Below are 21,193 nucleotides of genomic sequence, written 5' to 3'. Positions count from 1 at the left end.
TCTAAACACATGTCCACCCTCTTGATCTTTCTGGAAAATGGAAATTAACTGAGGAGAAAATTGACTCGAAGAAGCTATTGCCTTGCTTCTGTAAGATGCCTTGCTGAATTAGTACCTGGGGTCCGCCTCTTCCGAAGAGACCCTGCCTCACTCAAAAATACACGCACCCTCTTCTGGGACGGTGTGTACAGGATTCAGGATGGTCCAGTGTTTGACATGTCGTCGGAGGCTGTCCTACAACACAGCTCTACAAAACCAGGCTGTCTTGAACCCCTGATAATAGAATTGTTTACTTTTATACCAAGAAGGTTGGGAAAGCACCAAAATCTACACGTGCCCAGGTTGACTTTGCAGAGTTCATGCTGTGAGACATAAAGTTCTAATGAGATCGTCTGAAACAAAAAAACACACCAGCGGGGCCTATGGTGGATCCATGTGCGCTAAATGTGTCTGTGACAGGACCAACCATGCTTTCCTTATTGAGGCGCAGAAAACCGCTGTGAAAAGTGCTGAAGGCACAAGCACAAAGTCAGAAAGGTAAATTTAAAAATGAAGCTTTTTCTAAAGATATATGCATACCCCATGGGCACGGACAATACTTTGGTGAAGGCCAAGGGTGGGGGTGGTGGGGGTGGGTGGAAGTGGGCCAAGGGCGGGCAATAGGAGGATACCTGCAATGATGTCAACACTAAAATTTTTTAAGTAATAAAAACAAATAAAAGATGTGTGTGTGTGTCCCAAAGAACTTAGCATAGCGTCTGCCTTATAGGGACATGAACATGTGAATGTATTAATAATAATCAGGTCCTGCGCTAATAATATACACCACTTGAAAAAGTAGGAATTATTATTATTGACATTTTAAAAATGCAGAAATTTGCTCAACTGAAGAGTTGAATGATCATTTTCCAAAGCTTCCTGAACTAAGTTAGCATGCAGTCTAGCTGGAATTTCAACCCAGGTCAGCCTCATTCTCCAGCTTCTGCATTTAATCACCATATTGTGCAGCTGCCCTGAATAGATGAAGTGAAATTTCCCCTAGCTTTTACCAAAGCCAGCTCATTTGTTTTCTTGGGTTTGGAGAAGGTGGACAGCTACAATATTAAAAAAATACTGAGTATTATCTTAGAATCAGACACTTCTTTTCATGTGCATCCATACTTGTTTATATTTCACAATAGAGCTCTGTTTAGAGGTTTATCTGGTTACATTTAGTACTGGATTATTCTGAAATGTAAATTGGGGACATTCTGAAACATAATTTCTCCCTCACAAGATAAATGCGAGCATTACGTGTGAGATTTTCATGTATCTATTTATTTAAAAAGGAACAATAGATTTTGAAAATGCAACAGCCTGAGTAGGAGAACTTCCTTGAGGTCAGTGTTATCCACAACAGCCACATGTCCGGCAGGAAATCTGCAGCTGGGTGACATTAACAACGATTCCTCCACTTTCTTAGACCCTGGAGAAACTTGTGGCTTACACATCTGAACAAGGCAGGACTTGGATAAAAAGCATACGTTTTGCTTTTCATGTATATTCCAGGCATGGAATCACATTTCTAGAGACTTTCACCAGCTACACACGAGGTGGTTTGTAGGGTTGATTAATTAAGCAGAGCTCACACACTCTGACGAGGCTACTAATCCCAACACTGCCTACACGCACTTATGTGCTTTTAATGTATTCCCTTGAGTAGGGTAGGGCATCCCAGGCTGTATTCCCAGGTGAAGACCAAGAATGAGCTTTTATGTTGGTCTTTTTTAGGTAAGCTTTGCTAAATATATAAGGTATATGCAGAACCTCATCGGAGAGGGAGATCCTCTATCTATGGCCAAACCACTGGATGATTTAACCACTGAGAACTGAATTCTCCGCCCTAACAACTGAATCTTACATAGAAAGCACTGAGTTCATTTCTTCAGCATGCTATCAGTGAATGGTTCCAATATTTACTTTCAAGTTGCACAATAAAACCAGCCACATGTTCACAAAGATTAAACAGTTAATTTTTATCCTTGGCTAAAACAATATATTGCTCAGAGATAAAACTATAACTTGCTGTTCATATATACATGACCTTATGTCATCTTCAGGACAGTCTATGAAGGAGCAGGGCTATCTGCCTCCAAAGCTCTTAACTTCATCTCAGTGTTCTACTGCCTCTTATGTTTGTCTGTTTGTTTTTAAAAAAGTTAAATCAGCCCTGGCTGGGTAGCTCAGTTGGTCAGAGCATCATCCCTATATGCCACAGTTTCAGGTTCGTTCCCTGGTCAGGGCACATATAAGAATCAATCAATGAATGCATAAATAAGAAACAACAAATTGATGTTTCTCTCTCTCTCCCTTCCTTCCTCTCTCTCTAAAATCAATAAATTAAAAAATTGTTTTAAATCAATTTTGGCACTTTCCTCTTACTTGGTCTTAAGCATTGCTAACCCAGATTTCTCCCTTATTTTAGAAGAACTGAAGAAAAATGGGGTGTGTTCTGCCAGCAGAGAGAAAAGTTCATTTCCGAGGATGGTCCCAATTCTCCTGTAGGAGGCAGCTGCAGCCTGAGCTCTGGAGTTAGACAACCTGAGTTCACATCTAGCTGTGTGACCTTGGACGGGTCACTTAATATCTCTGCGCCTCAGTTTCCTCACCAGTAAAATGAAGCAATAATAGAAAATAACTCAGTGTTCCTGGGGATTAAATAACACAATATTTAGAACAGGGTTTCCCACATTTTACGTGTTCAGTCATTCTCAGCTATTCTTATGATTAATAAGCTGCCTGAACTAAGTTTAGATTAGTGATCATATGTAAACATCAGGAGGCACAATTAACACACCTGTCATTTGGATATTCAAGAAGCTCCTTTGCCTTGAAAAGATGATGAAAAAGCCCTCGGATGGCCCAGGCTACTTATATAAGTGATAGCTAAGTGTATGTCTCTCAAATTAAATAGCCTTGACATTGGTTGAATTAAAATAGACTGTGGATTCCTTCGCATTACCTCACCTCCAAGACTCATACGCACTCTAAATATTTTTTAATTAAACACTTTAAAGATTGCTTGGGTTCTGAAACAAATAGCTGTCAACGCATCCTTTCTCTGGCAAGAGGCACGGTCATCTTTCAAACTGTGCAACTTTCTGTAATCACTTTCTCTAAACATGTCCCTTTGCAGCTTGCATTTCAGTACTTGGTGTCCCAATTGTTGCGGCCCCAGAACAAAAGCCTAATTGCCGCTGGTACAATGCAGCCCTTTCTCTGAGATCACCACGAAGCCCTTGAACAAACACGAGGGGGAGTTCTTGTAAGCAGCCAGCCCGCAGCAAGATCCCTGGACCCCGCCGGCCACCACGAGCCGAGTTATCTTGGAGACCCGAGTCCCAGGCTCGCTTCTCCCCTTCCCTACAGATAGCTCCGTCCCGGAATGTTTCAAGCTCCGTAGGACACGTGTGTTTTCCTGCTTGAACGAGTCTGGAAAACTGGAGGTCCCTGCCTCCTAGCCGCGCAGAGCCCGGGGGCAGGACGGCAGCCCCGCTCGGGGCGCTTTTGCGGGCGGGTCGTGGCCCGGCGCGCGCCCCCAGGGCCCTGCGCCCCGAGGCTGGCGGAACGCCCCGCCAGGCCAACCCCGGGGTCCCTGCGCCCCCGCGGGCGCGAGCGGGAGCCCCACATTCCTAGCCCTAGCGAGACAGGCTCCGGGCGCTCCATTCCCGCCTAGCACGCAACCCCCCAAAACTGCGGCCCCGGGGAGGCCTCTGGGACTCACGCGGTCTCTCTGGGTCTCGGGGGCCTCTCCCCGGCCCGCTCCCGGCCCCTCGGGGTCTGAGAGTGGGAGCCGCCCATCGCTCCAAGCTCGGCCTCGGCGGTGCCCGCGGTGCTGCCCGGCGCGCCCGCCACCCGGAGCCGGGGCGGGGAGGGGGCGGGGAGGGGGCGGCGGCGCGAGGAAGGGTGGGGCCGAGGGGGGCTGGGGGGCGGGGGTGCGGAGCCCAGCTTCAGGGTCCGGGCCCAGGGAAAGCCAGCGAGAGGACAGCGCTGGAGACGCGGCCAACTTCTCCGCCAATGGCAGGGCTCAGCCTGCGCCCCGGCCCGGGCCACCGCGGGGAGGCACCGCCGGGCCACGCGGATGCCCAGGTCACGCCCGGGCCGGGAGCCCCAGGGCCGCAGGAGCGACAGGTGGGGAGGGCAGGAGGCCTGGGCGCGCCCCCGGCCCGGGGCCCGGGGGGGGGGGGGGGGGGTCGCGCTCCCTGCCCTCCCGGCCGGGGCAGGCGCCCGGGGAGCCCCGCGCGAGGCCGAAAGCGCCGCGGCCGCGGGGAGGCAGCTCCGCCGGGAAGCGCCCGCGGCGGGTGCGCGGGGACCGGTGCCTCCGCGCCCCGCGGAGCCGGGGCCTGGGCGGAGCTCGGCGGGAACTGGGTCGGCCCGGGTCCTGCCCCGGCTCGCGGGGGAGCTGGGACGAGCTTCCTCACGCTCTCGAACCGTTTCTGATCTGTAAAGCGGGGAGTGTATTGACCTGGGCCCCTCAGTGTCCTTTCCGGCGCTGACAGCCAATGAGTGAGCGCTCCCCCAAACTCAGGGGACGACGCACCCATCCCTCCCACTGCACCCAGTAACTTCCTTCTCGCAGTAATTCATGCTTTTTCTCACCCATTCCTGCGCCTCCTACTCCCTCCTCTCCAGCCATCTGTCCACCCCAGCGTTTGGGGTTGTGTGCTTTTTGGGGTTTTTTTTTTTTGGGGGGGGGCGGGTTTACAAAGATTGGAATGCCTTTTTTTTAAAGAAAACCTAACATCTATTTACCCTTCCAGACCCAACACAAACCTCTCTTCTATTCTTATATAACACTGTCCTGAATCCTGATATTACATCTTTTTTTTTTGTTATTGCCCATTTCCTTCGCTGGAATGTAAACTCCATGAAGACAGGAAATTTATTCGTTTTCGCTGTTCCTGTTTGGCACGCAGTTGCTGATAAATGTATTTATGCTACACTTATGTTATCACCTTCCTTCCCAGTGTTCTGGAAGCACCTGTTAATTCCTCTAATATAGCATTAACCAATCTTACTCCGTAATTATCTCTTCGCTTGTTCCTCTTTCCACTAGAATTTGAGTTCTCCAATGGCAAGAACACTTTCTTATCTCTGTATCCAAGCTCAGCGCCTGGCACAGTGTCTGTATCCTGGCTGGTATAGATCTTTGCTGAATGAATGAATGAATGAATGAATGAATGAATGAATGAAGGCTGGGTAGCCTGGGGGTAGAATGGTGTTCAACATTAACTGTCATTCTTGACTGGAAGCTCTAAGAGAATAAAGATGTATGTGGCGACAGAAAAGATCAGAAAACTCTTAATAGAGACTTATATTTACAACATCTCTCTTTTTTTATGTTGAATTTAGACTTCCTGTTTATACATTATCTTCACTCTGTTATATCCAGAGGGTTCCTAGAGTTTAGGGTGCTGCCGCATGGTACATATACACATCAGAGTATTTGGGGGTGGGAAAATAAACACTAATTCGTAAAAGTGTAATGAGACTGAATTGAGGTCTTATGGGAAGGATTTCAAATAACTGAAGGAAAGCTGACTCTTGGCAGATATTTTTTTCAAGTTCAAATTCTTCACACATTCTATTGGGAATAGAATATTTGGCAATGTGATTGAAATGCCAATGATATCACAACCATGATCCTGTCAAAGCTGTGGGCCTCTCCTATGACAAAGGTCTTTATTCCCAGCGGGTCATTCCAAGGGGAAATGGGAGGGGGAGGGACAGGAGAGGAGGGGGAGGATTGGAAGTTGTCCTATGGTGTGGACAAGATGGGCCACTGGGAATTTTTTTTACTATGGGTGCAGAAAGGCACAGGTAGTGACACTAAAATGGTTTAAAAGAAAAGGGAAAAAATGAAACCCACACCCTGTTGTGGTGCAGAGAAACTGACATAGAGGGGAAAGGAGTCTGTAACATAATGCGAAAGGTTGTCCACATGGGACCCGAGTGCATCTCTGCAGAGATACTTGTGTTTACTGATTTGCTGCCCTGGCTGGTACAGAGACATAGGCAGTTGAGGCTTCAGACCCAGGGACATGAAGACAGTGAAGGAGAACTCTTGTCTTTGGGAAGTAAACTTATGAGGCTTTTCAGGGAAAATGCCCAGGATAGACCTGAGAGACCCATATACATAACAATTTGTCCTCATGGAAGCAGAAGCAAGATCTGTTTCTACATCCCAGAGACTGCTTGCAGATCACCAATAATGGATATCTGCAAATCCTCGCTTAATGTCCCTGGTTTTAAAATTCTAGTGAGGAAGACATGTCAAAAACTGTGGTAGACCAAAAGTTAAGCCTCTTGTGCTAAACAGTTAGCCAGGCTGTGAGTGCAAAGAAGTTCTTGGAGGAAATTAAAAGTACTTCTCCAGTGAATACATTCTCTTCTCCCTAATGCTGTCCTGAGTGATTAATTCATACATTCTTCCAACAAATATAAATACATAAATGCCTACCCTTATGATGGTATCGATTTGAATTCATCTTTGCGAAAATGTCGGATGAAGTGAGCGTTGCCTCAGGCCTGCTACCAACCTCAGGATGACCCTCTTGCAAATCTATACCCTATCCTGCCTCACATCATTGTTTTGGCACTGCCTAACCATACGGAAAAAATCAAAACTAAGAGACTGATTGCTAGAACAGAGCTGGAAAGGCCCTTAGGGCCCATCTCATTCCACCTTTTATATTTATATAAGTGAGTCAAGGCCCTGACGCTAGAGACTTGCCCAAGGTTACAGAAACCCAGCCAACACCGGAACCGGGACTCAGATTTCTCCACCCCTATTCAGTCCTTTGTTCTTTCCTTAATCCTTACTTCCTTCATTCACACTTAACCCAAATACAAAGATTACATGTCTGTTATTTTGATGAGAAAAAATTTTTAAATTACTTTAAAAACCATCCCAGTTATACTCAGTGTCAAAGAGAGAAATGCCCTTTGGCTATTTGTCTTTGAATTTATTGTCATTTTACTCTGAAGAGTGAACACGCCCACAACCCAGGTCAGGACCTTTTCTCTGGCCTTGAAACCCTCCAGACTGAAGAAAATGAAGTCAGGTGAAAGTCACATGCTTATTACAAAGTACGTATTCAGTTCAGTTTTCAGCCAAATGCCTTTTGCCTAAGGCTAATTCTCAGAAATTCCTCTATAATTCCAGCCCCTCTGTGTGTGACTGTTCTCTAATACTTTGTGCCAGCAAAACTGAATTCTGGCCAAAAAAAAAAAAAAAAAAAAAAGTCTTTGTTCCCTGTTTCAAGGTGATGGAACTGTCACCTCTAATAAGCTGGCAGTTTCCAGAAGAAAGCTTTGCTTCTTCTACTCTGTGACCCTGCTCTTCTACTGTGGAAACAGCTGCCAAGTTCACAGTTTCAATCTGTATTCTCAGGTAGAAGGACGCAAGCACTTAAAAAAAAAGCAAAAAAACTTCTTTCCTTTTTCATTTCATTTATCATTTCTATTCCTACATAATGGTTCAGGGATAGAATACCCTTTGTGTGCTTTTTATTGATTTTTTTTTAAAGCAGGCTATTTTTTCTGCCCTGGTGGCATTTTCAGAGACAGAACCTGCCTATAATTCAAACATTCTGGACTCTGTAACAGCAAATGTCATCTTAACTCCTTACTTTTTTGGGTCCCATACAACTTTGGAATAGTGACCTGGAGCAGCCTTTGGGTATTTAAACATGGATTCCAAACCCACTGTCTAGTCTTGGGGATGGAGGGTAAGGAGAGTTCATCCACCAATACTTTATTTCCACTCTCTGACCCAGCAGGTTCCGGCTTTAGCCATTCCACTGAGAAATGACAAAGCAGGAAAACCAGAAGGCTGGCAAGAGTCCTGAGGGCCTGGATTGAAGGCAGTGCTTTAATTTGTGAATCTATGAATTTAAAATCAGTATGCCCTGTTCACTGTATCAAAATAGCATGAATATAAAAAATGCTAGTCTTCTCTGGCTGGGCAAAACAGACAGAGTCTATGGAGTCTGAATATACTACAAAGAAATCAAAAGCAGCCCGGCTGGGAGTGGCTCAGCGGTTGAGCATTGACCTAGGATCCAGGCGATCGTGGTTCAATTCCCGGTCAGGGCACATGTCCAGGTTGCGGGCTCCATTGCCAGTCAGGGGCATGCAGGAGGAAGCCGATCAATGACTCTCATCATTGATGTTTCTCTCTCTCTCCCTCTGCCTTCCTCTCTCTGAAATCAATAAAGATATATTTTTAAAAAAGAAAGAAAGCAGAAGCAAATATTTAAAGGAAATCTCTAAAGAGAGATAAAGTAATTATCTAAATTTCCTTAGGCTTAGAAGTGAAGATTGTCCCAAAAGGTCATGTGAAGACCTTAATTATCTATCTTAAGACTTTTGTGAGCCAGACAGAGCTGTCAAGTTACAAGAATAAAACAGGTTTTTCACCTTAAGCAGGTTAAACAAAAGGAAGAGTAAGTGCAGGTAGAAGAGAACATCAGAGCCACTCCTTCAGGAAGTCTGAACGTTTCCCACCTTCCTGCAGAGAAAGACCAGAATTGCACTAGAAGGACCCCGCACCTCCTGATGAAAATCCCAGGGCATGCATGGGCACGGGAGTTAGGATGGGAGAAAATAAAACTATCCTACCTTACTAGGTGCAGTATCTACATAGGTCAGTAGGGTGTGCTGTTGTTTTGCTTCTTCCAAGTTCCAGGGAGGGGACATGTCCAATCAGGATTTTGGTTTGTGTTGCCTTAGCTTTGAATTTTTCCAGCTTTCAAGTCACAAGCTTCTTATCTATGCTCAACTCTGTGGTCCGTATTGCTACTGATACTGTAGCCATTTTCTTGAGCATCTGGGATCTAAAAAGGGGTGGGCAGCAGAAGTGGGAACCTTAGACTCCAACTTTTGGCTCCCCGGTGCCACAATGAATAGTACCTGAAAGAAAGAAGCAGCTCTACTTGTTGGACACAGCAGGGCATACAATGGTGAGTGCAAGGAGGAAAGCAGGATCTAGTGCAAGATGGAATGAATGTGAGAAGTGGAATATCTGGCTTGCCTGGATCAAACCAGGCCAAAGGACAGTCAGAGGGCCCAAGAGCTGAAAGGGGCCCATGGAATCGTCTGATTCCAAATCCCACCTGATTCAGGAATCCTTTACTCAGGATTCCTGACCAATGGTTGGCCAACCTCTGTTTGGAATTTTCAAAGATATTTCTGGCAGACAGAGAGTTGCAGCACTCAGATCCCTCTCCAAGAAAGGACTTAGCAACCCGGCTTCAAGGAATGTGGTTAGCTGATAATCTCCAGCTGTCAGTGCCTTCAAGATCTGCCTCTGCTTTTGAAGTGAGATCAGTCTTCTCTGGCAGCCCCCAACCCATGCCTGAGCAAGGTGGTAGTATAAAGGCCTGACCATTTATGCCCAAAACGGGCCCCCTCTAATGGGCAATCTTCACTTTGGAGCTCCGCATTAGTCAGGCAGAGCCTTAGTCCCAATTGCATCACAGTGTGAAGAATCTCCTGCCCAATCTTGCTTTCACTCCTTTTTCTTTCCCAGGCGTTATTCCTCCACAAGCCTTAATATGTGAAGCACAAGGGTTATTTTTAGGGTGTGAAACTATTCTATATGATACCATAATGGTAGGAACATGATACTACACATTTGTCAAAACCCATAGAACTTGACAGTACAAGGAGTGAACCTACTGTGTGCAAATTAAAGAAAGATCATTTAGGAGTGATATCAGGGGATCCCAGGATGGAATGCACGCTATGACAAAACAATCTAACTGTATGACAAATATTTGAAACAGTTTCACTGAGGGGGCTGCAGAGGAAAAAGTGCTGACCTAACTAACTCTGGAAATGCATCTTACAGACGTAAGACTAAAGGCAAAAGAAATTGTACGTAAGCACTGTAATCTAGCTGATAAAGTTGTTTCCCATGGGAGTACATGTTAACAATTCTATTACCATTATGCATGAATACTGCAATTGAACAATGAAGTAAATGGGTGGCAGATGGTGGGAGCCAGATTTCTCATTGTTGAAATGGGAACTTAAAGATAAGCAAAGGGAGGTCTAGAAAGATCCATATGGTAATGGACTAGAGTTGGAGACATTAGTATTAATTCACATTTTGCTTAATATAGAATCAGATGGTTACATATGGAAATAGTTACAAATGTGTGTATATGCACTGGTTACTATACACACATATCTTCTTGCTCTATTAACTGAAAGGACTAGAAGCAACAGCACCTCGGTGGCAACAAGCATATCTAGCACCCAGATGGGTTTTCTATACTATTCTCTAATAAAAGGAGCCAAGGCTACTCGGAGAAATGGCTGATTCTAGGACTGGGGTAGGAAATATGTAAGATGAGCCTTGAGCATCTTACAGTGCCAGAAAGTAAAGAAGTGCTTTAAAAAAACCCACAAAACAAACAAACAAACAAACAAACAAAAACCCACCAAAACCCACATTGATGGGGGTGTAACAAAGGGACACAGAAATCAAATGAAAGAGTTCCCAATGGCCAAAGCTGGGATAAATTGAGCAATAAAATTAATAAATTAGTACTGGATTATAATCTTAAGTATAAAATAAATACGCACAAGTCTCTACTAGTGTAAATAAATGATTTAACAAATAAATAAGAGAAGAGAGAAATATTACATGAAGAATTCCACATTATTTATATAGATATTCCACCCTCAATGAGGCAATGCTTAACTCCCCACTCCTTTAGCGTGAGCTGAGCATAGTAACTTCCTTTCAAAGAGTACAGCATGCAAAGGGGAAAAAGACTTTACAGTGGAGAAATCTGAGAAGCACTGCTTTGGCCAGGTAATCAAGGTTAACCCCAACAGTGATAAGTCATGTTGATAGTATGTACCCATGATAGGACGCAATGAAATGGCACTTGACTTCTTTGACATTCCAGTGTATTCATGAGAAAAACATAAGACTAATCCCGACTGAGAGACACCCTACAAAATACTGGATTAGCAGTCCTCAAAACGTTCAAGGTCATCAAAAAAAAAAAAAAGGAAAAGTCTGAGAAACTGTCAAGCCAAGGTAACCTAGAGTCATGACTATAGATTTTTCTTTCTCAAATAAACAAAGTCACATGTATCAGTCAGGACCCTGGCAGGTAACAATCTCCAATTTGAGAGTTTACAAAGGTCTGAGTAGACTTTGAGAGACCTCAAGAGATAGCAGTTTCCTGGGGAAGTATAGTGGGGGAGACTCTGTTTCTGTCCCTCTCTTAGAGGGACAGAGCCATGTGGACAGGGCTGTCTGATAGGAGTTGTGGTCTTCAGTCAAAGGACACAGCCGCCCATGACAGCGCAGTGGGAAAGGAGCAAGGGGAATAAATACCTTTGGATCACTCCCTTCCCTCCCTGATTTCCAACCACAACCTCCATTGGCTGAACCTAACTGAAAGTCAAATGCAAGGGAGCCATTCAGATCAACCTCCTGGACATAGAGAGTGGAGAGCTGGAGAGTGGATTTATAAGGGTAAAGTGAAATATTCAGCACCCAAATAGTCTGAATCCCTTTTCAAGACCATCCACATAATAGATTGGTTTTGTGAGATAGAGGAACCTCTGGACCCTAGTTCTGTGACCTTGGTGAAGTCACTACTTCTCTAAGCCTCATTCTCCTCATCTGTAAAATCAAGGGCTTAGACTAGAAAGTCTCTGAGATCCCTTTCAGTCCTGATGCACATGATTCTAGAAGCAAACTAAATGCCTCACCAGGCTATGGCTGGTACGTGCCTGGAGCCCTGATAGCTGTTTATTTACTAAAGTATACACAGTCCTCTTTTTTCCATTACGCATCTCTGCATCTGTGCAAGGCTGTGCAGTGCATGTTGGTTACTGAGCCACTCTAAGGAGAGGAGCAGGCTTTGCTCACTCATGTATGCAGACATATCACAGGCAAGGCTGGCAGAGGAAACCTGAGACTAGGGAACCAGCCTATGCTCTGGACAACCCACTGCCAGAGGCAAGGAGGCAGGCAGAAGGGCAAGCCACTCACCAGTGGCCGGGTCAGCAGTCAGTGGGCATGCCTGTCTGCCCCTGAAGAAAATTCCAGAGGCCTCCGCAGCTGGTGCCAGCTGTTGCAGCCCTCAGGCTGGCCCGGCAATCCGAATGGCAGGCCCAGCAAAGGGGCGGCTGCCAGCAACCACACAGATGGTAATAATTAGCCAGAAAGTCAAACTATGGAAAGTTCCAAGGGTCCAAGAGAGCCTCACGTTGAACAATGAACACACAAGCCTTCCCCTCCTGCCTTGGGACATTTTGTTCTGTTTCGTGTCTGCTTTTCCAACTACTGTCTGCTTCCCTCTCTTCAAACCTCGTTTAGAAAGTAGAGGGTGAACCCAAGGAAGGGAACATCCCTATTACCTCTCCAGGGCTGAAAGTGCAGAAGGTGTAAGCCCTCCATTCCCAACCCCATATATCTTGGGTGGCCTGGAATATACAACAGATTTCCTCCCTTTTCCTAACTCCACCCCTAGTCATTAAACTAGAACCCTCCATAATTACTGATGGGCCTAGAGTGAGTACTGGTTTGTAGTATGATGGGGGTATCTAAGAAGGACATTTATTTCAATATCCTTAAAAACCCTCCCAAAACATTGGACAGATACATGCAAAAATGAAACTAGACCACCCTCTTACACAATATACAAGAATAAACTCAAAGTGGATTAAAGACTTAAATGTAAGACTCGAAACCACAAAACTCCTAGATGAAAACATAGATAGTAAAACCTCTGACATTTCTCTTAGCAATAATTTTTCTGATAAATCTCCTTGGGCAAGGGAAACAAAAGAAAAAATAAACAAATGGGACTACATCAAACTAAAAAGTTTTTGCACAGCAAAGGAAACCATCAACAAAACGAAAGACAACCTACTGAATAGGAGAAGATATTTGCCAATGGTATATCCTATAAGGGATCAATATCCAAAGTTTATAAAGAACTCATACAAGTCAGCCACAAAAAAACCCACAACAAAAACACCAAACAATCCAATTAAAAAATGGGCAGGGGACGTGAAGAGACATTTCTCCAAAGAGGACATACGGTTGGCCAACACACATATGAAAAGATGCTCAGCATCACTAATCATCAGAGAAATGCAAATTAAAACCACAATGAGATATCACCTCACACCTGACAGAATGGCTACCATCAATGAATCAGAAAACAACAAGTGTTGGCAAGGATGTGGAGAAAAGGTAACCCTAGTACACTGTTGCTAGGAATGCAGATGGGCGCAGCCACTGTGGAAAACAGTATGGAGTTACCTTGAAAAATTAAAAATGGAACTGCCATATGACCCAGTGATTAAACTTTTGGATATTTATCTGGAAAAAACCCAAAACACTAATTTGAAAGAATATATGCACCCCATGTTCATTGCAGCGTTATTTACAATAGTCAATATGTGGAAGCAACCAAATGCTCATCATAGACGAGTGGATAAAGAAGCTGTGGTACATATATACAATGGATTATTACTCGGCCATCAAAAAGTATGAAATCTTACCATTTGTGACAGTGTGGATGGACCTAGAGGGCATTGTGCTAAGTGAAATAAGCCAGTCAGAGAAGGACAAGTACCATATTATTTCACTTACATGTGTAATCTAATGAACAAAATGACCAAGCAAAACAGAGACAGACTCACGGAGAGCAGGCTGACAGCTGTTGGGATTGTGGGTCTGGGGGGATAGAGGGATTGAGCAAAAAAAAGAAAAAGGGAAAAAATACTCATGGACACAGACAACAGTATGGTGACTGTTGGGGGGAGGAGGGTAAAGGGGATAAATGGTGATGGACGGAGACTTGACTCGGGGTGGTGAGCACACAATACAGTGCACAGATGATGTGCTGTGGAACTGTGCACCTGAAACCTGTATAATTTTGTTAACCAGTGTCACCCCAAGAAATTCAATAAAAAGGGAAAAAATAAAGAAAAACAGAAAAGGAGAGAGGAATCCTGGAGGTAGGGGAGCCTCTGGGAGTGCACCAGGAAAAGTTAAGAAGACAACCTGCTTCCCAGCTTTACCCACACCTGGCCATGCCTGACAGTCTGCTTGCATAGATGCAGTGGCCTCCCCTGCCACGTGTCTTTTTCACCTTCTGAGCTTGCTCTCCAAAGAGACTAAGGGTGTTGCACTCAGACCTTGTGCTATAAGAGTGATGGCCCCCCTCCACCCACTTCTGAATACAGCGCTCTTCAAACAAATGGAAATGACTTATGTCAGGGAGGATTCAGCTTACTAGAACCATAATGCAAGACTTAAGCAATCATACCCAAATCAGATAGTCCTGAGTTAGAATCCCAGCTAACACTAGCACTTACCAGCTGTGTGGTTTTCTGCATGTTATTGCCTTCTGTAAACCTTTCTATCATCATTTGTAAACTGGGGATAATAATAGCTCTCACCTGATAGGTGGTCATGAGGATTAAATAAATGAGATCTTGCAAATGAAGCACTTAGCACAAGGCATGGCTCATAGTATGTGCTCACTAAATGTCAGTTGTTAATTTATTTCTTGCCTACTTTGACTTCCAGGAAAGGTTGGCCAATTGATGCACACTATTTTCAAAATCATTGCAAATTTAATCTGGATTTAAGCTGTGTTCACAATTTTGTTTGTTAAAAATGCCACAGAATTCTTTTGTAAGTCATGCTTTCCTTACTGTATTTTTAAAAAGAGCTATATTTAGCTCTTAAATTTTATATCTCAGCTTGAAATCCTAAAGCCACCCTTCCAAAAATATAAGTGATTCAGCCAATGTCACTTAGTTATTGAGAAACATAAGTCTTTTGGGTTTTGGGGTTTTTTTTTTTGAAATAACAATAGGCTTAATGGTTGGGACTAATTTCTATAATGATAAAGAAAAATAAATTATATTTCATTTAATCAAAAGATCCAATTTGGCGAGGCCAACCCTAAATAGTTGTTGTTTCAGTTCTACCTCTTTAATCCCTGGCAGAACATCTAAGCTCTTTCTCATAGGTCCTAAGTTATCTCTCGGGAACCCCAAGTCCTTCCTGGCTGGGGTCCAGACACAACCTTCTCATCCCCAGCTCACTGTTCAAATTATTGGTGCCCTTTTAATAGTCTTAAACACTAGTTACTTCTTATTTCCAGACTACCACCCAACTACCTTATCTAAGGTTAATTCAACAACCTCTTTTACACATAATAATATATTTATTGGGTGCTTACTATGTGCCAGACACAGTTCTAAATGCTTTATGTGGATTAAAATATCATACTATCTTTGTGAAATAGGTACTGTTATTTTCATCCCTCTACATAGGATATCATTATTTTGATAATTTTTTTAAGATGATCTAGCTAATATGTGGCAGAGCTTGGCTTTGAATCTGGGAATCCGGCTCCAGAGCTGGCTCTTTCACATTAAACCCTATGACCTCTCAGAGGAGAGGTCAAGTTTATCCGGGTTACAGCTTAGACAAAATCCTGACTCCACTTTTTCACAGAGGTACCCTTCTTTCTATGGAACATTCTGTCCTGGCCCTTTCACTGTTCCTCCCAGCCTATTCTAGGGGGACATCCTTTGCCAAAAATATGAAAGAAGTGTACTCACAATATTCCTCTTACCTCTGTCTGACAGGGCTACAAAAATATTCAGGACAGTTTGCTCAGACTCCGGGATATAGCTTCAATCCCACCTTCACCAACACTAACTGGCTGGGTAACCTTGAGCAAGTTGCTTAATGTCTCCACCTTTAGATTCCTCATCAGCAGAGGGGCATCACACTGAAGGCTGCCTTATAGGGCTTTCGCAGGGAGTGCATGAGCTCATCTGTGTAACATGCTCAGCACAATGGCTAATAAGTAAGCTGTGATCAAGGAAGATCTATAATAGCTGTTATGATAATTGATCACGCAGCAGAAGTGAGGAGGGCACATTCAGAAAAGACTCTGAGAGAGGCCAGGTTGTAATCTCAGCTCTCTGGGACCCTGACCCTTGTCTGTCCCTGCAGGTGAGGATGTGAGGATGGGCTGCCTCAGAGGGAAGCATCTCCTAACCTGGCCAGTGTGTACCTCCCCAGGACAGGAGAGGATCATTAAGTAGGAGGCAGATGGGGAGGGCCTAGTGAAGAGGACAGGACAAGCTAGAAATCCCTCTGTAAATCCACTCTGTTCCATAAGCAGTTTCAGCTGAGACAAAGCATTCCTTGTTCCAGGTCAGCAGTTGAAAAATTTTCAAAACTTTCAACTGGGCACCCCACTATATAAGTCAGGTAAAGATATAGCTGCTTTGTTGGAAGTGGGGAGAGGTGGCTCCTGGAGCACCCACGGGTCCTGGTTAAGCTCCTCCCCAAAGGGGATCCTGTGCCCCTTCCGAAGAGCAATGATGTCCTTAGGTTGGAGCTTATGAAACATTTTCTAAGACAAACAAATGTATATAAAACACAAGCCCTGTCCTTAGAGAGCTTAGAGTCTAATGAGCTGGCAGCTACAGTCCTGCGCTGGATGGCAACTGAGCCCCACTGTTCCCTGGTGCAAGGTACAAACCTAACAAGGCACTGTTGCTACCTCCTGCAGAGCCTGAGGGTTTTCAGTTGCAAGGGATCCCTCCACATTCAGGTAGCACACTCTCAGGACTGAGTAGATTGTGCTTGCATCATTTACCTGCCTCAGAAAAATAATCTTTTACAATTAACTTACTTTTCACAACACCTCTATGAGGTGGGGTTATTACTATCCCATTTCACAGATAAGGAAACTGAGGCTGAGGACACTGAACCTGTCCAAAGTCACCCAGCTAGACAATGCTGGAACCAAGATTCAAACCCTAATCTTCCTGGTTTCAGAGTGTGGTGGCATGGACTCCAGACTGGGGCTACCTTAGTTCAGATCCCTCATCTGCCATTTGTGTCTCCTTCCTCAGTCTCCTCCTCTGTAAAATGGGGGTGACGATGATGATATCTATCACCCTTAGAATGGTTCCTGGCACATGGCAAGCGCTCAATAAGAGCTAGTGACTGACTGTCTTGGGATCACCAATTAATAAGTTATAACTAGATTTGTTCGATTCGTTCTCCAGTTTATTTAGCCTGTTAGAGAACAGTGCACAGCAGCATGTGGCCAAGGAGAAAAATGTGTGGTTCAGAGAAGCCAGTGCCGCAGGAGTGCATAGAAAGGGCATTTGAAATGCTTCATTAATGACCGCTCCATAAATTTTTGAGTAGTCCTTGCGCAGAAGCCATGCCGAGTCCTCTGAGTGAGTCTAATGTCAGCACATGTGTTGCCAAAGCTGGCCTTTCAGCGAGGACAGCTGGGAGCATGTCCCTGAGGAAGCCAAGGGCTGCACACAGCTTTCCGGGTAGACCAGTTAGCCATGCCACAGACAGCCAGGTCCCCCACCCACCCGGGCTCTGTCCATAAACACACAGCACAGGTGCCCAAGGTGCCACATCCCCACACCTGGAGGGACAACTCAAGGTGTGTCCCCACCCATGGTGCTGGGTGGGACAGAGCACTGGGGAGTGAGAACACATGGCCCAGGTCCTGGGAAACAGCTGGACCCCACTTCATCAAAAGAAAAAGAAAAAGAAAAAGAAAAAGAAAAAGAAAAAGAAAAAGAAAAAGAAAAAGAAAAAGAGAAAGAAAAAGAGAAAGAGAAAAGAGAAAATCATGGAATTCCCAGCATTCTGACATAACACTTCTCACATCAGAGCTCAAACAAAACGTGTGCTTCCAGGGACCCCGGGATTACAGTCAAACTTGGAAAGAGAGCGGGGAAAGAACCGCCTGACCTTACCCCCAGCCCGCCCACCGCGACGCACGGCCGTCTGCGAACCGCCCCCAGCCCCAGGCTCGGGCGAGCGCCCCGTTTCGCTCGGCGCGCGTCCCAGGCTCGCGAGGACCCCCGGCCCCGGCTCCTACCCTCCGGCCGCGGTCCCGGGTCGCGGCTCCGCGGCTCCCGCACCACCTGCTGCGGGTCCGCGCTGGCTCGTCGGCGCCCCGCCGGCCGGGAGGGGCTCCGCGGAAGGAAGGGCGGGAGGGCCGAGGTCCCGGCGTGCGGAGGGCGGGCCCGAGCCACGCACCGGTTCCAGGGAAAAGGGTGTTTTGTAACTTGTGGCTCGGCTTTCCAGACGCAGCACAGGAAGTGTCCGGGGGCTGGGTCCCGAGGGAGAGGGGCCGCGGGAGGCTGCGGGGCCACGAGCTCCCCACGGCCGCCTGGAATTTAAAGCCCGTCCCAACTCGGGTGCCTTCCCCGCCCCCCTTACTCTTTCCTCCAGCCTTTGGAGTTGTTTTTTTTTTCTTCTTCTTAATGGAATGTCAGTTTCGTTCCTGACATGCTGGAAAAACTTTCCTCTGCCTAAACTTGGCTCAGGAACACGCTCTCTTGTGAGAGAATTTCTCCTGTTACACAGTTCAGCTTTTTTTTTTTTTTTTTAAAGAGCTATTTGTTTTGCCAGCTTTTGTACTAGGGACATTTTTGATGGATTTCCACCCCTTCCCTCATGAACCTCTGATTTCCCAGAAATATACACGCCCACATCCCTCTTGACTGTGTTTCCGCCTCCTAATTAAAAATAACAACAATAATAATAACTAGTAAAAGATTGCAGTGAAAATGTCCTTAAGCCGTGGGCTCAGAGGGTCCTGCCTTGGTCAGCCCTCTGATGCGCCCACCTGGCCCACAGGGCAGTGTGGGTGGGGGGTAAAGGGGGTGGGGGGGGTAAAGGGGGTGGGAGTGGGGGATGGGGGTGGAGGGGGGTAATGATTCTCTCTTCAAGGCCCTGTCTTAGTTCTAGGTCTTCCCATGATGGTAACAGGGGAATTGACTACCTTTCCCAAGTGGGGTCCTGTTCCAAGTGAGAGGGAGAGGCCCTATTAAGATTCAGTTGTTGGCTGATGCCTGGAGAGTGGCGTGTCTGTGAATTGTCAATGCCACCACAAATTGGGAACCTTTAGGGTACTTATTGACCCCTGCAATAAAACTGGGTAGTTCTCACAGCGCTAATTAGAAATTTATTCACAAACAGGAAATGACAATGTCTCCTCTATTCTATTTATTTTAAAAGTGGGTAGTGAAGAGATTAACAGTGTAAATAAGATTATAAGAAACACTTTTTTGCCCATTTGCCAGATTAGAAAGTTTCAAATGTTTTAGACGTATCCTTAATTTTAAAAATGACAGTTTACATAATGACTGAGGCTAGTAATTTTTAGATTGTTGATTCGATATGCTGATAACATGTTATTTTTTATCCAGTCGGCAAAGCAAGACTTACCCAGGTGATGTTTTCCTGTTCTAGCTTGCGTTTTGTACCTGAACTTGAAAGTAATTGAAATGAATTACTATTCTGAAATTTGGAGATTCTATCATTTTAAACTCATTTTCGTATGGAAATAATCCTAGTAAACAAAATTTAACACATCATTAAAAGCATTTAACTAGGTACCTATTTTTAAACCTATTTAAACATGACAGTACAATAAACATAGAACTCCCTCATTTGGTTTTTGTCCCCAAATGGTCTCAAGAATCACGCTCTGAAAAGAGGTAGGCAGATTGAGTCTATTTGATATCTAAAAATAGACAATACATGTTTTTAAAAGATTGATTGAGCCCCCAACTGAGGGCAAAAATTACAGCCTTGAAGAGTGTGCAGCTCAGTGGGCACAGCTCACCACAAGGATGTGGGGATGTTGCCAGGCAGAACTGGTGAGGTGGCACTTCCAGTTCTCATCTTGAGAGCAAGATTCACTAGATTAGTCACCTCTTTTTACTTGTTAAACTAGATACTTTGAGATCATGAATGTAGACACAAGCATAATGATCTCATATTAGACAGCAAAAGACGGAGCTGAAGGTGAGCTGAAAACCCAATCTTTTTTAGGTTAAAACTAGACAGTATTTCACAGAAGGGCAAAGCTTGGGTTGGTTTGTGGGTGAGGGGCCATAATGAATTTAACTGCCTACAAAACATTGATTGAGTACCTACTGTGTATGCCAGGTCTGTTTGAGTCCTCAGATGAAAACAATTTTAACACAACAACCCTGTATGGTTGCTGTCATTATACAGATGAGGAGCTGGGGTTCTGAGAAGTATATTTTGCAATTTTACCTGTCAGGGTTAAAATTGTTCATGATTTTAGTTTTTTAAAGAGAGTCATTTTATTTGTGCTGCCCGTCTAGTCTCCCAACTCCCTACCATGTTTGATGTTAGAATTGCAAATATCATCCACTCATTCATTCCAGTCAATAAACATTTACTGAACATCTATGTACATAAATAGTCCTGGGACAGGAGATAAATGCTTCAATCTCTGTCCTGGGAATATTTTTAATCTAGTAGGGGGAGGAAATAAACTATACCTGTATCATCTGATGCAGCAAGTCCACTCCTAGGTATAGGCCCAAGAGAACTGTACACACAAAAACCTGTACAAGAATGTTCATAGTAGCATTATGCATAATAGCTGCAGTGGAAACAACTCAGATATCCACCAGCCGATGAAAGGATAAATAAAATGTGATATAGCCACACAATAGAATATTACTCAGCCAAAAAAGGAAATGAAGTACAGATACATGCTACAACATGGATGAATCTTGAATACATTATACTAGGTGAAAGAAGGCAGTCACAAAACACCACATATTATATAATTTCATTTATATGAAGTGTCTATAACTGGCAAATCCATAGAGACAGAGAGTATATTAGTGGTTGCTGGGGGCTGGGGTGGTGGTATGTCAGTAGCAGGAGCTTGAGGGTTGATAGTGAAAGGATATGGGGTTTCTTTGGGAGATGGTGAAAATGTTCTAGAATTGATTATGGCAACAGGTTCACAACTTTGTGAATATACTCAAAACCGCTGAATTGTATACTCTGAAAGCGATGTAAATTTTATCTAAATAAAGCTATTGCAAAACAATACACATACCTGACAAAAATAGCTATACCTGCTTATTTTGTGACCCACCCCAACTTCTAAAGTGCCATATTCCATGTATAGTTTCTTATTTTCTTGACTAGTTCATTTTGAGGTTTTATTTTGAGAAATTCAGGATACTGTCTGAGAAAAGAAAAGATGATGTGGGGAATTCAAGGAAAGAATCACTTCTTATTCTGCATACTGTGATTCTTTGACAA

General features: G+C 44.5%; 1 protein-coding gene and 1 pseudogene across 13 annotated transcripts in view; one reads left to right on the top strand and one right to left on the bottom strand.

The window, feature by feature from the left end:
• TACC1 (transforming acidic coiled-coil containing protein 1) overlaps positions 1-18,402 on the bottom strand; it is a 79,954-nt gene extending 61,552 nt beyond the window's left edge. For 4 of the 12 annotated variants that reach the window (XM_081129953.1, XM_081129960.1, XM_081129954.1 and 1 more), the window contains exon 1: positions 17,970-18,042. Coding sequence is in view for 3 of the 12 variants with exons in the window: in XM_081129961.1 (XP_080986087.1) it covers positions 3,764-3,840 (77 nt within the window). In the remaining 9 variants the exon portion in view is untranslated. Of the gene's footprint in view, positions 1-3,763; positions 3,891-17,969 lie in introns of those variants that run through there. The other 8 variants (XM_081129962.1, XM_081129964.1, XM_081129965.1 and 5 more) reach the window with 8 other exon arrangements.
• On the top strand, positions 200-3,282 carry LOC308553511 (large ribosomal subunit protein eL34 pseudogene; annotated as a pseudogene). Its single transcript has 2 exons — positions 200-603; positions 3,176-3,282. The product of its transcript is annotated as a large ribosomal subunit protein eL34 pseudogene (transcript).
• Positions 18,403-21,193: the final 2,791 nt, after the last annotated feature.

The sequence above is a fragment of the Miniopterus schreibersii genome, assembly GCF_964146895.1.
Source record: "Miniopterus schreibersii genome assembly, chromosome: 2".
Classification (NCBI taxonomy): Eukaryota; Metazoa; Chordata; class Mammalia; order Chiroptera; family Miniopteridae; genus Miniopterus; species Miniopterus schreibersii.
This window is presented reverse-complemented; position numbering and strand designations above follow the sequence as displayed.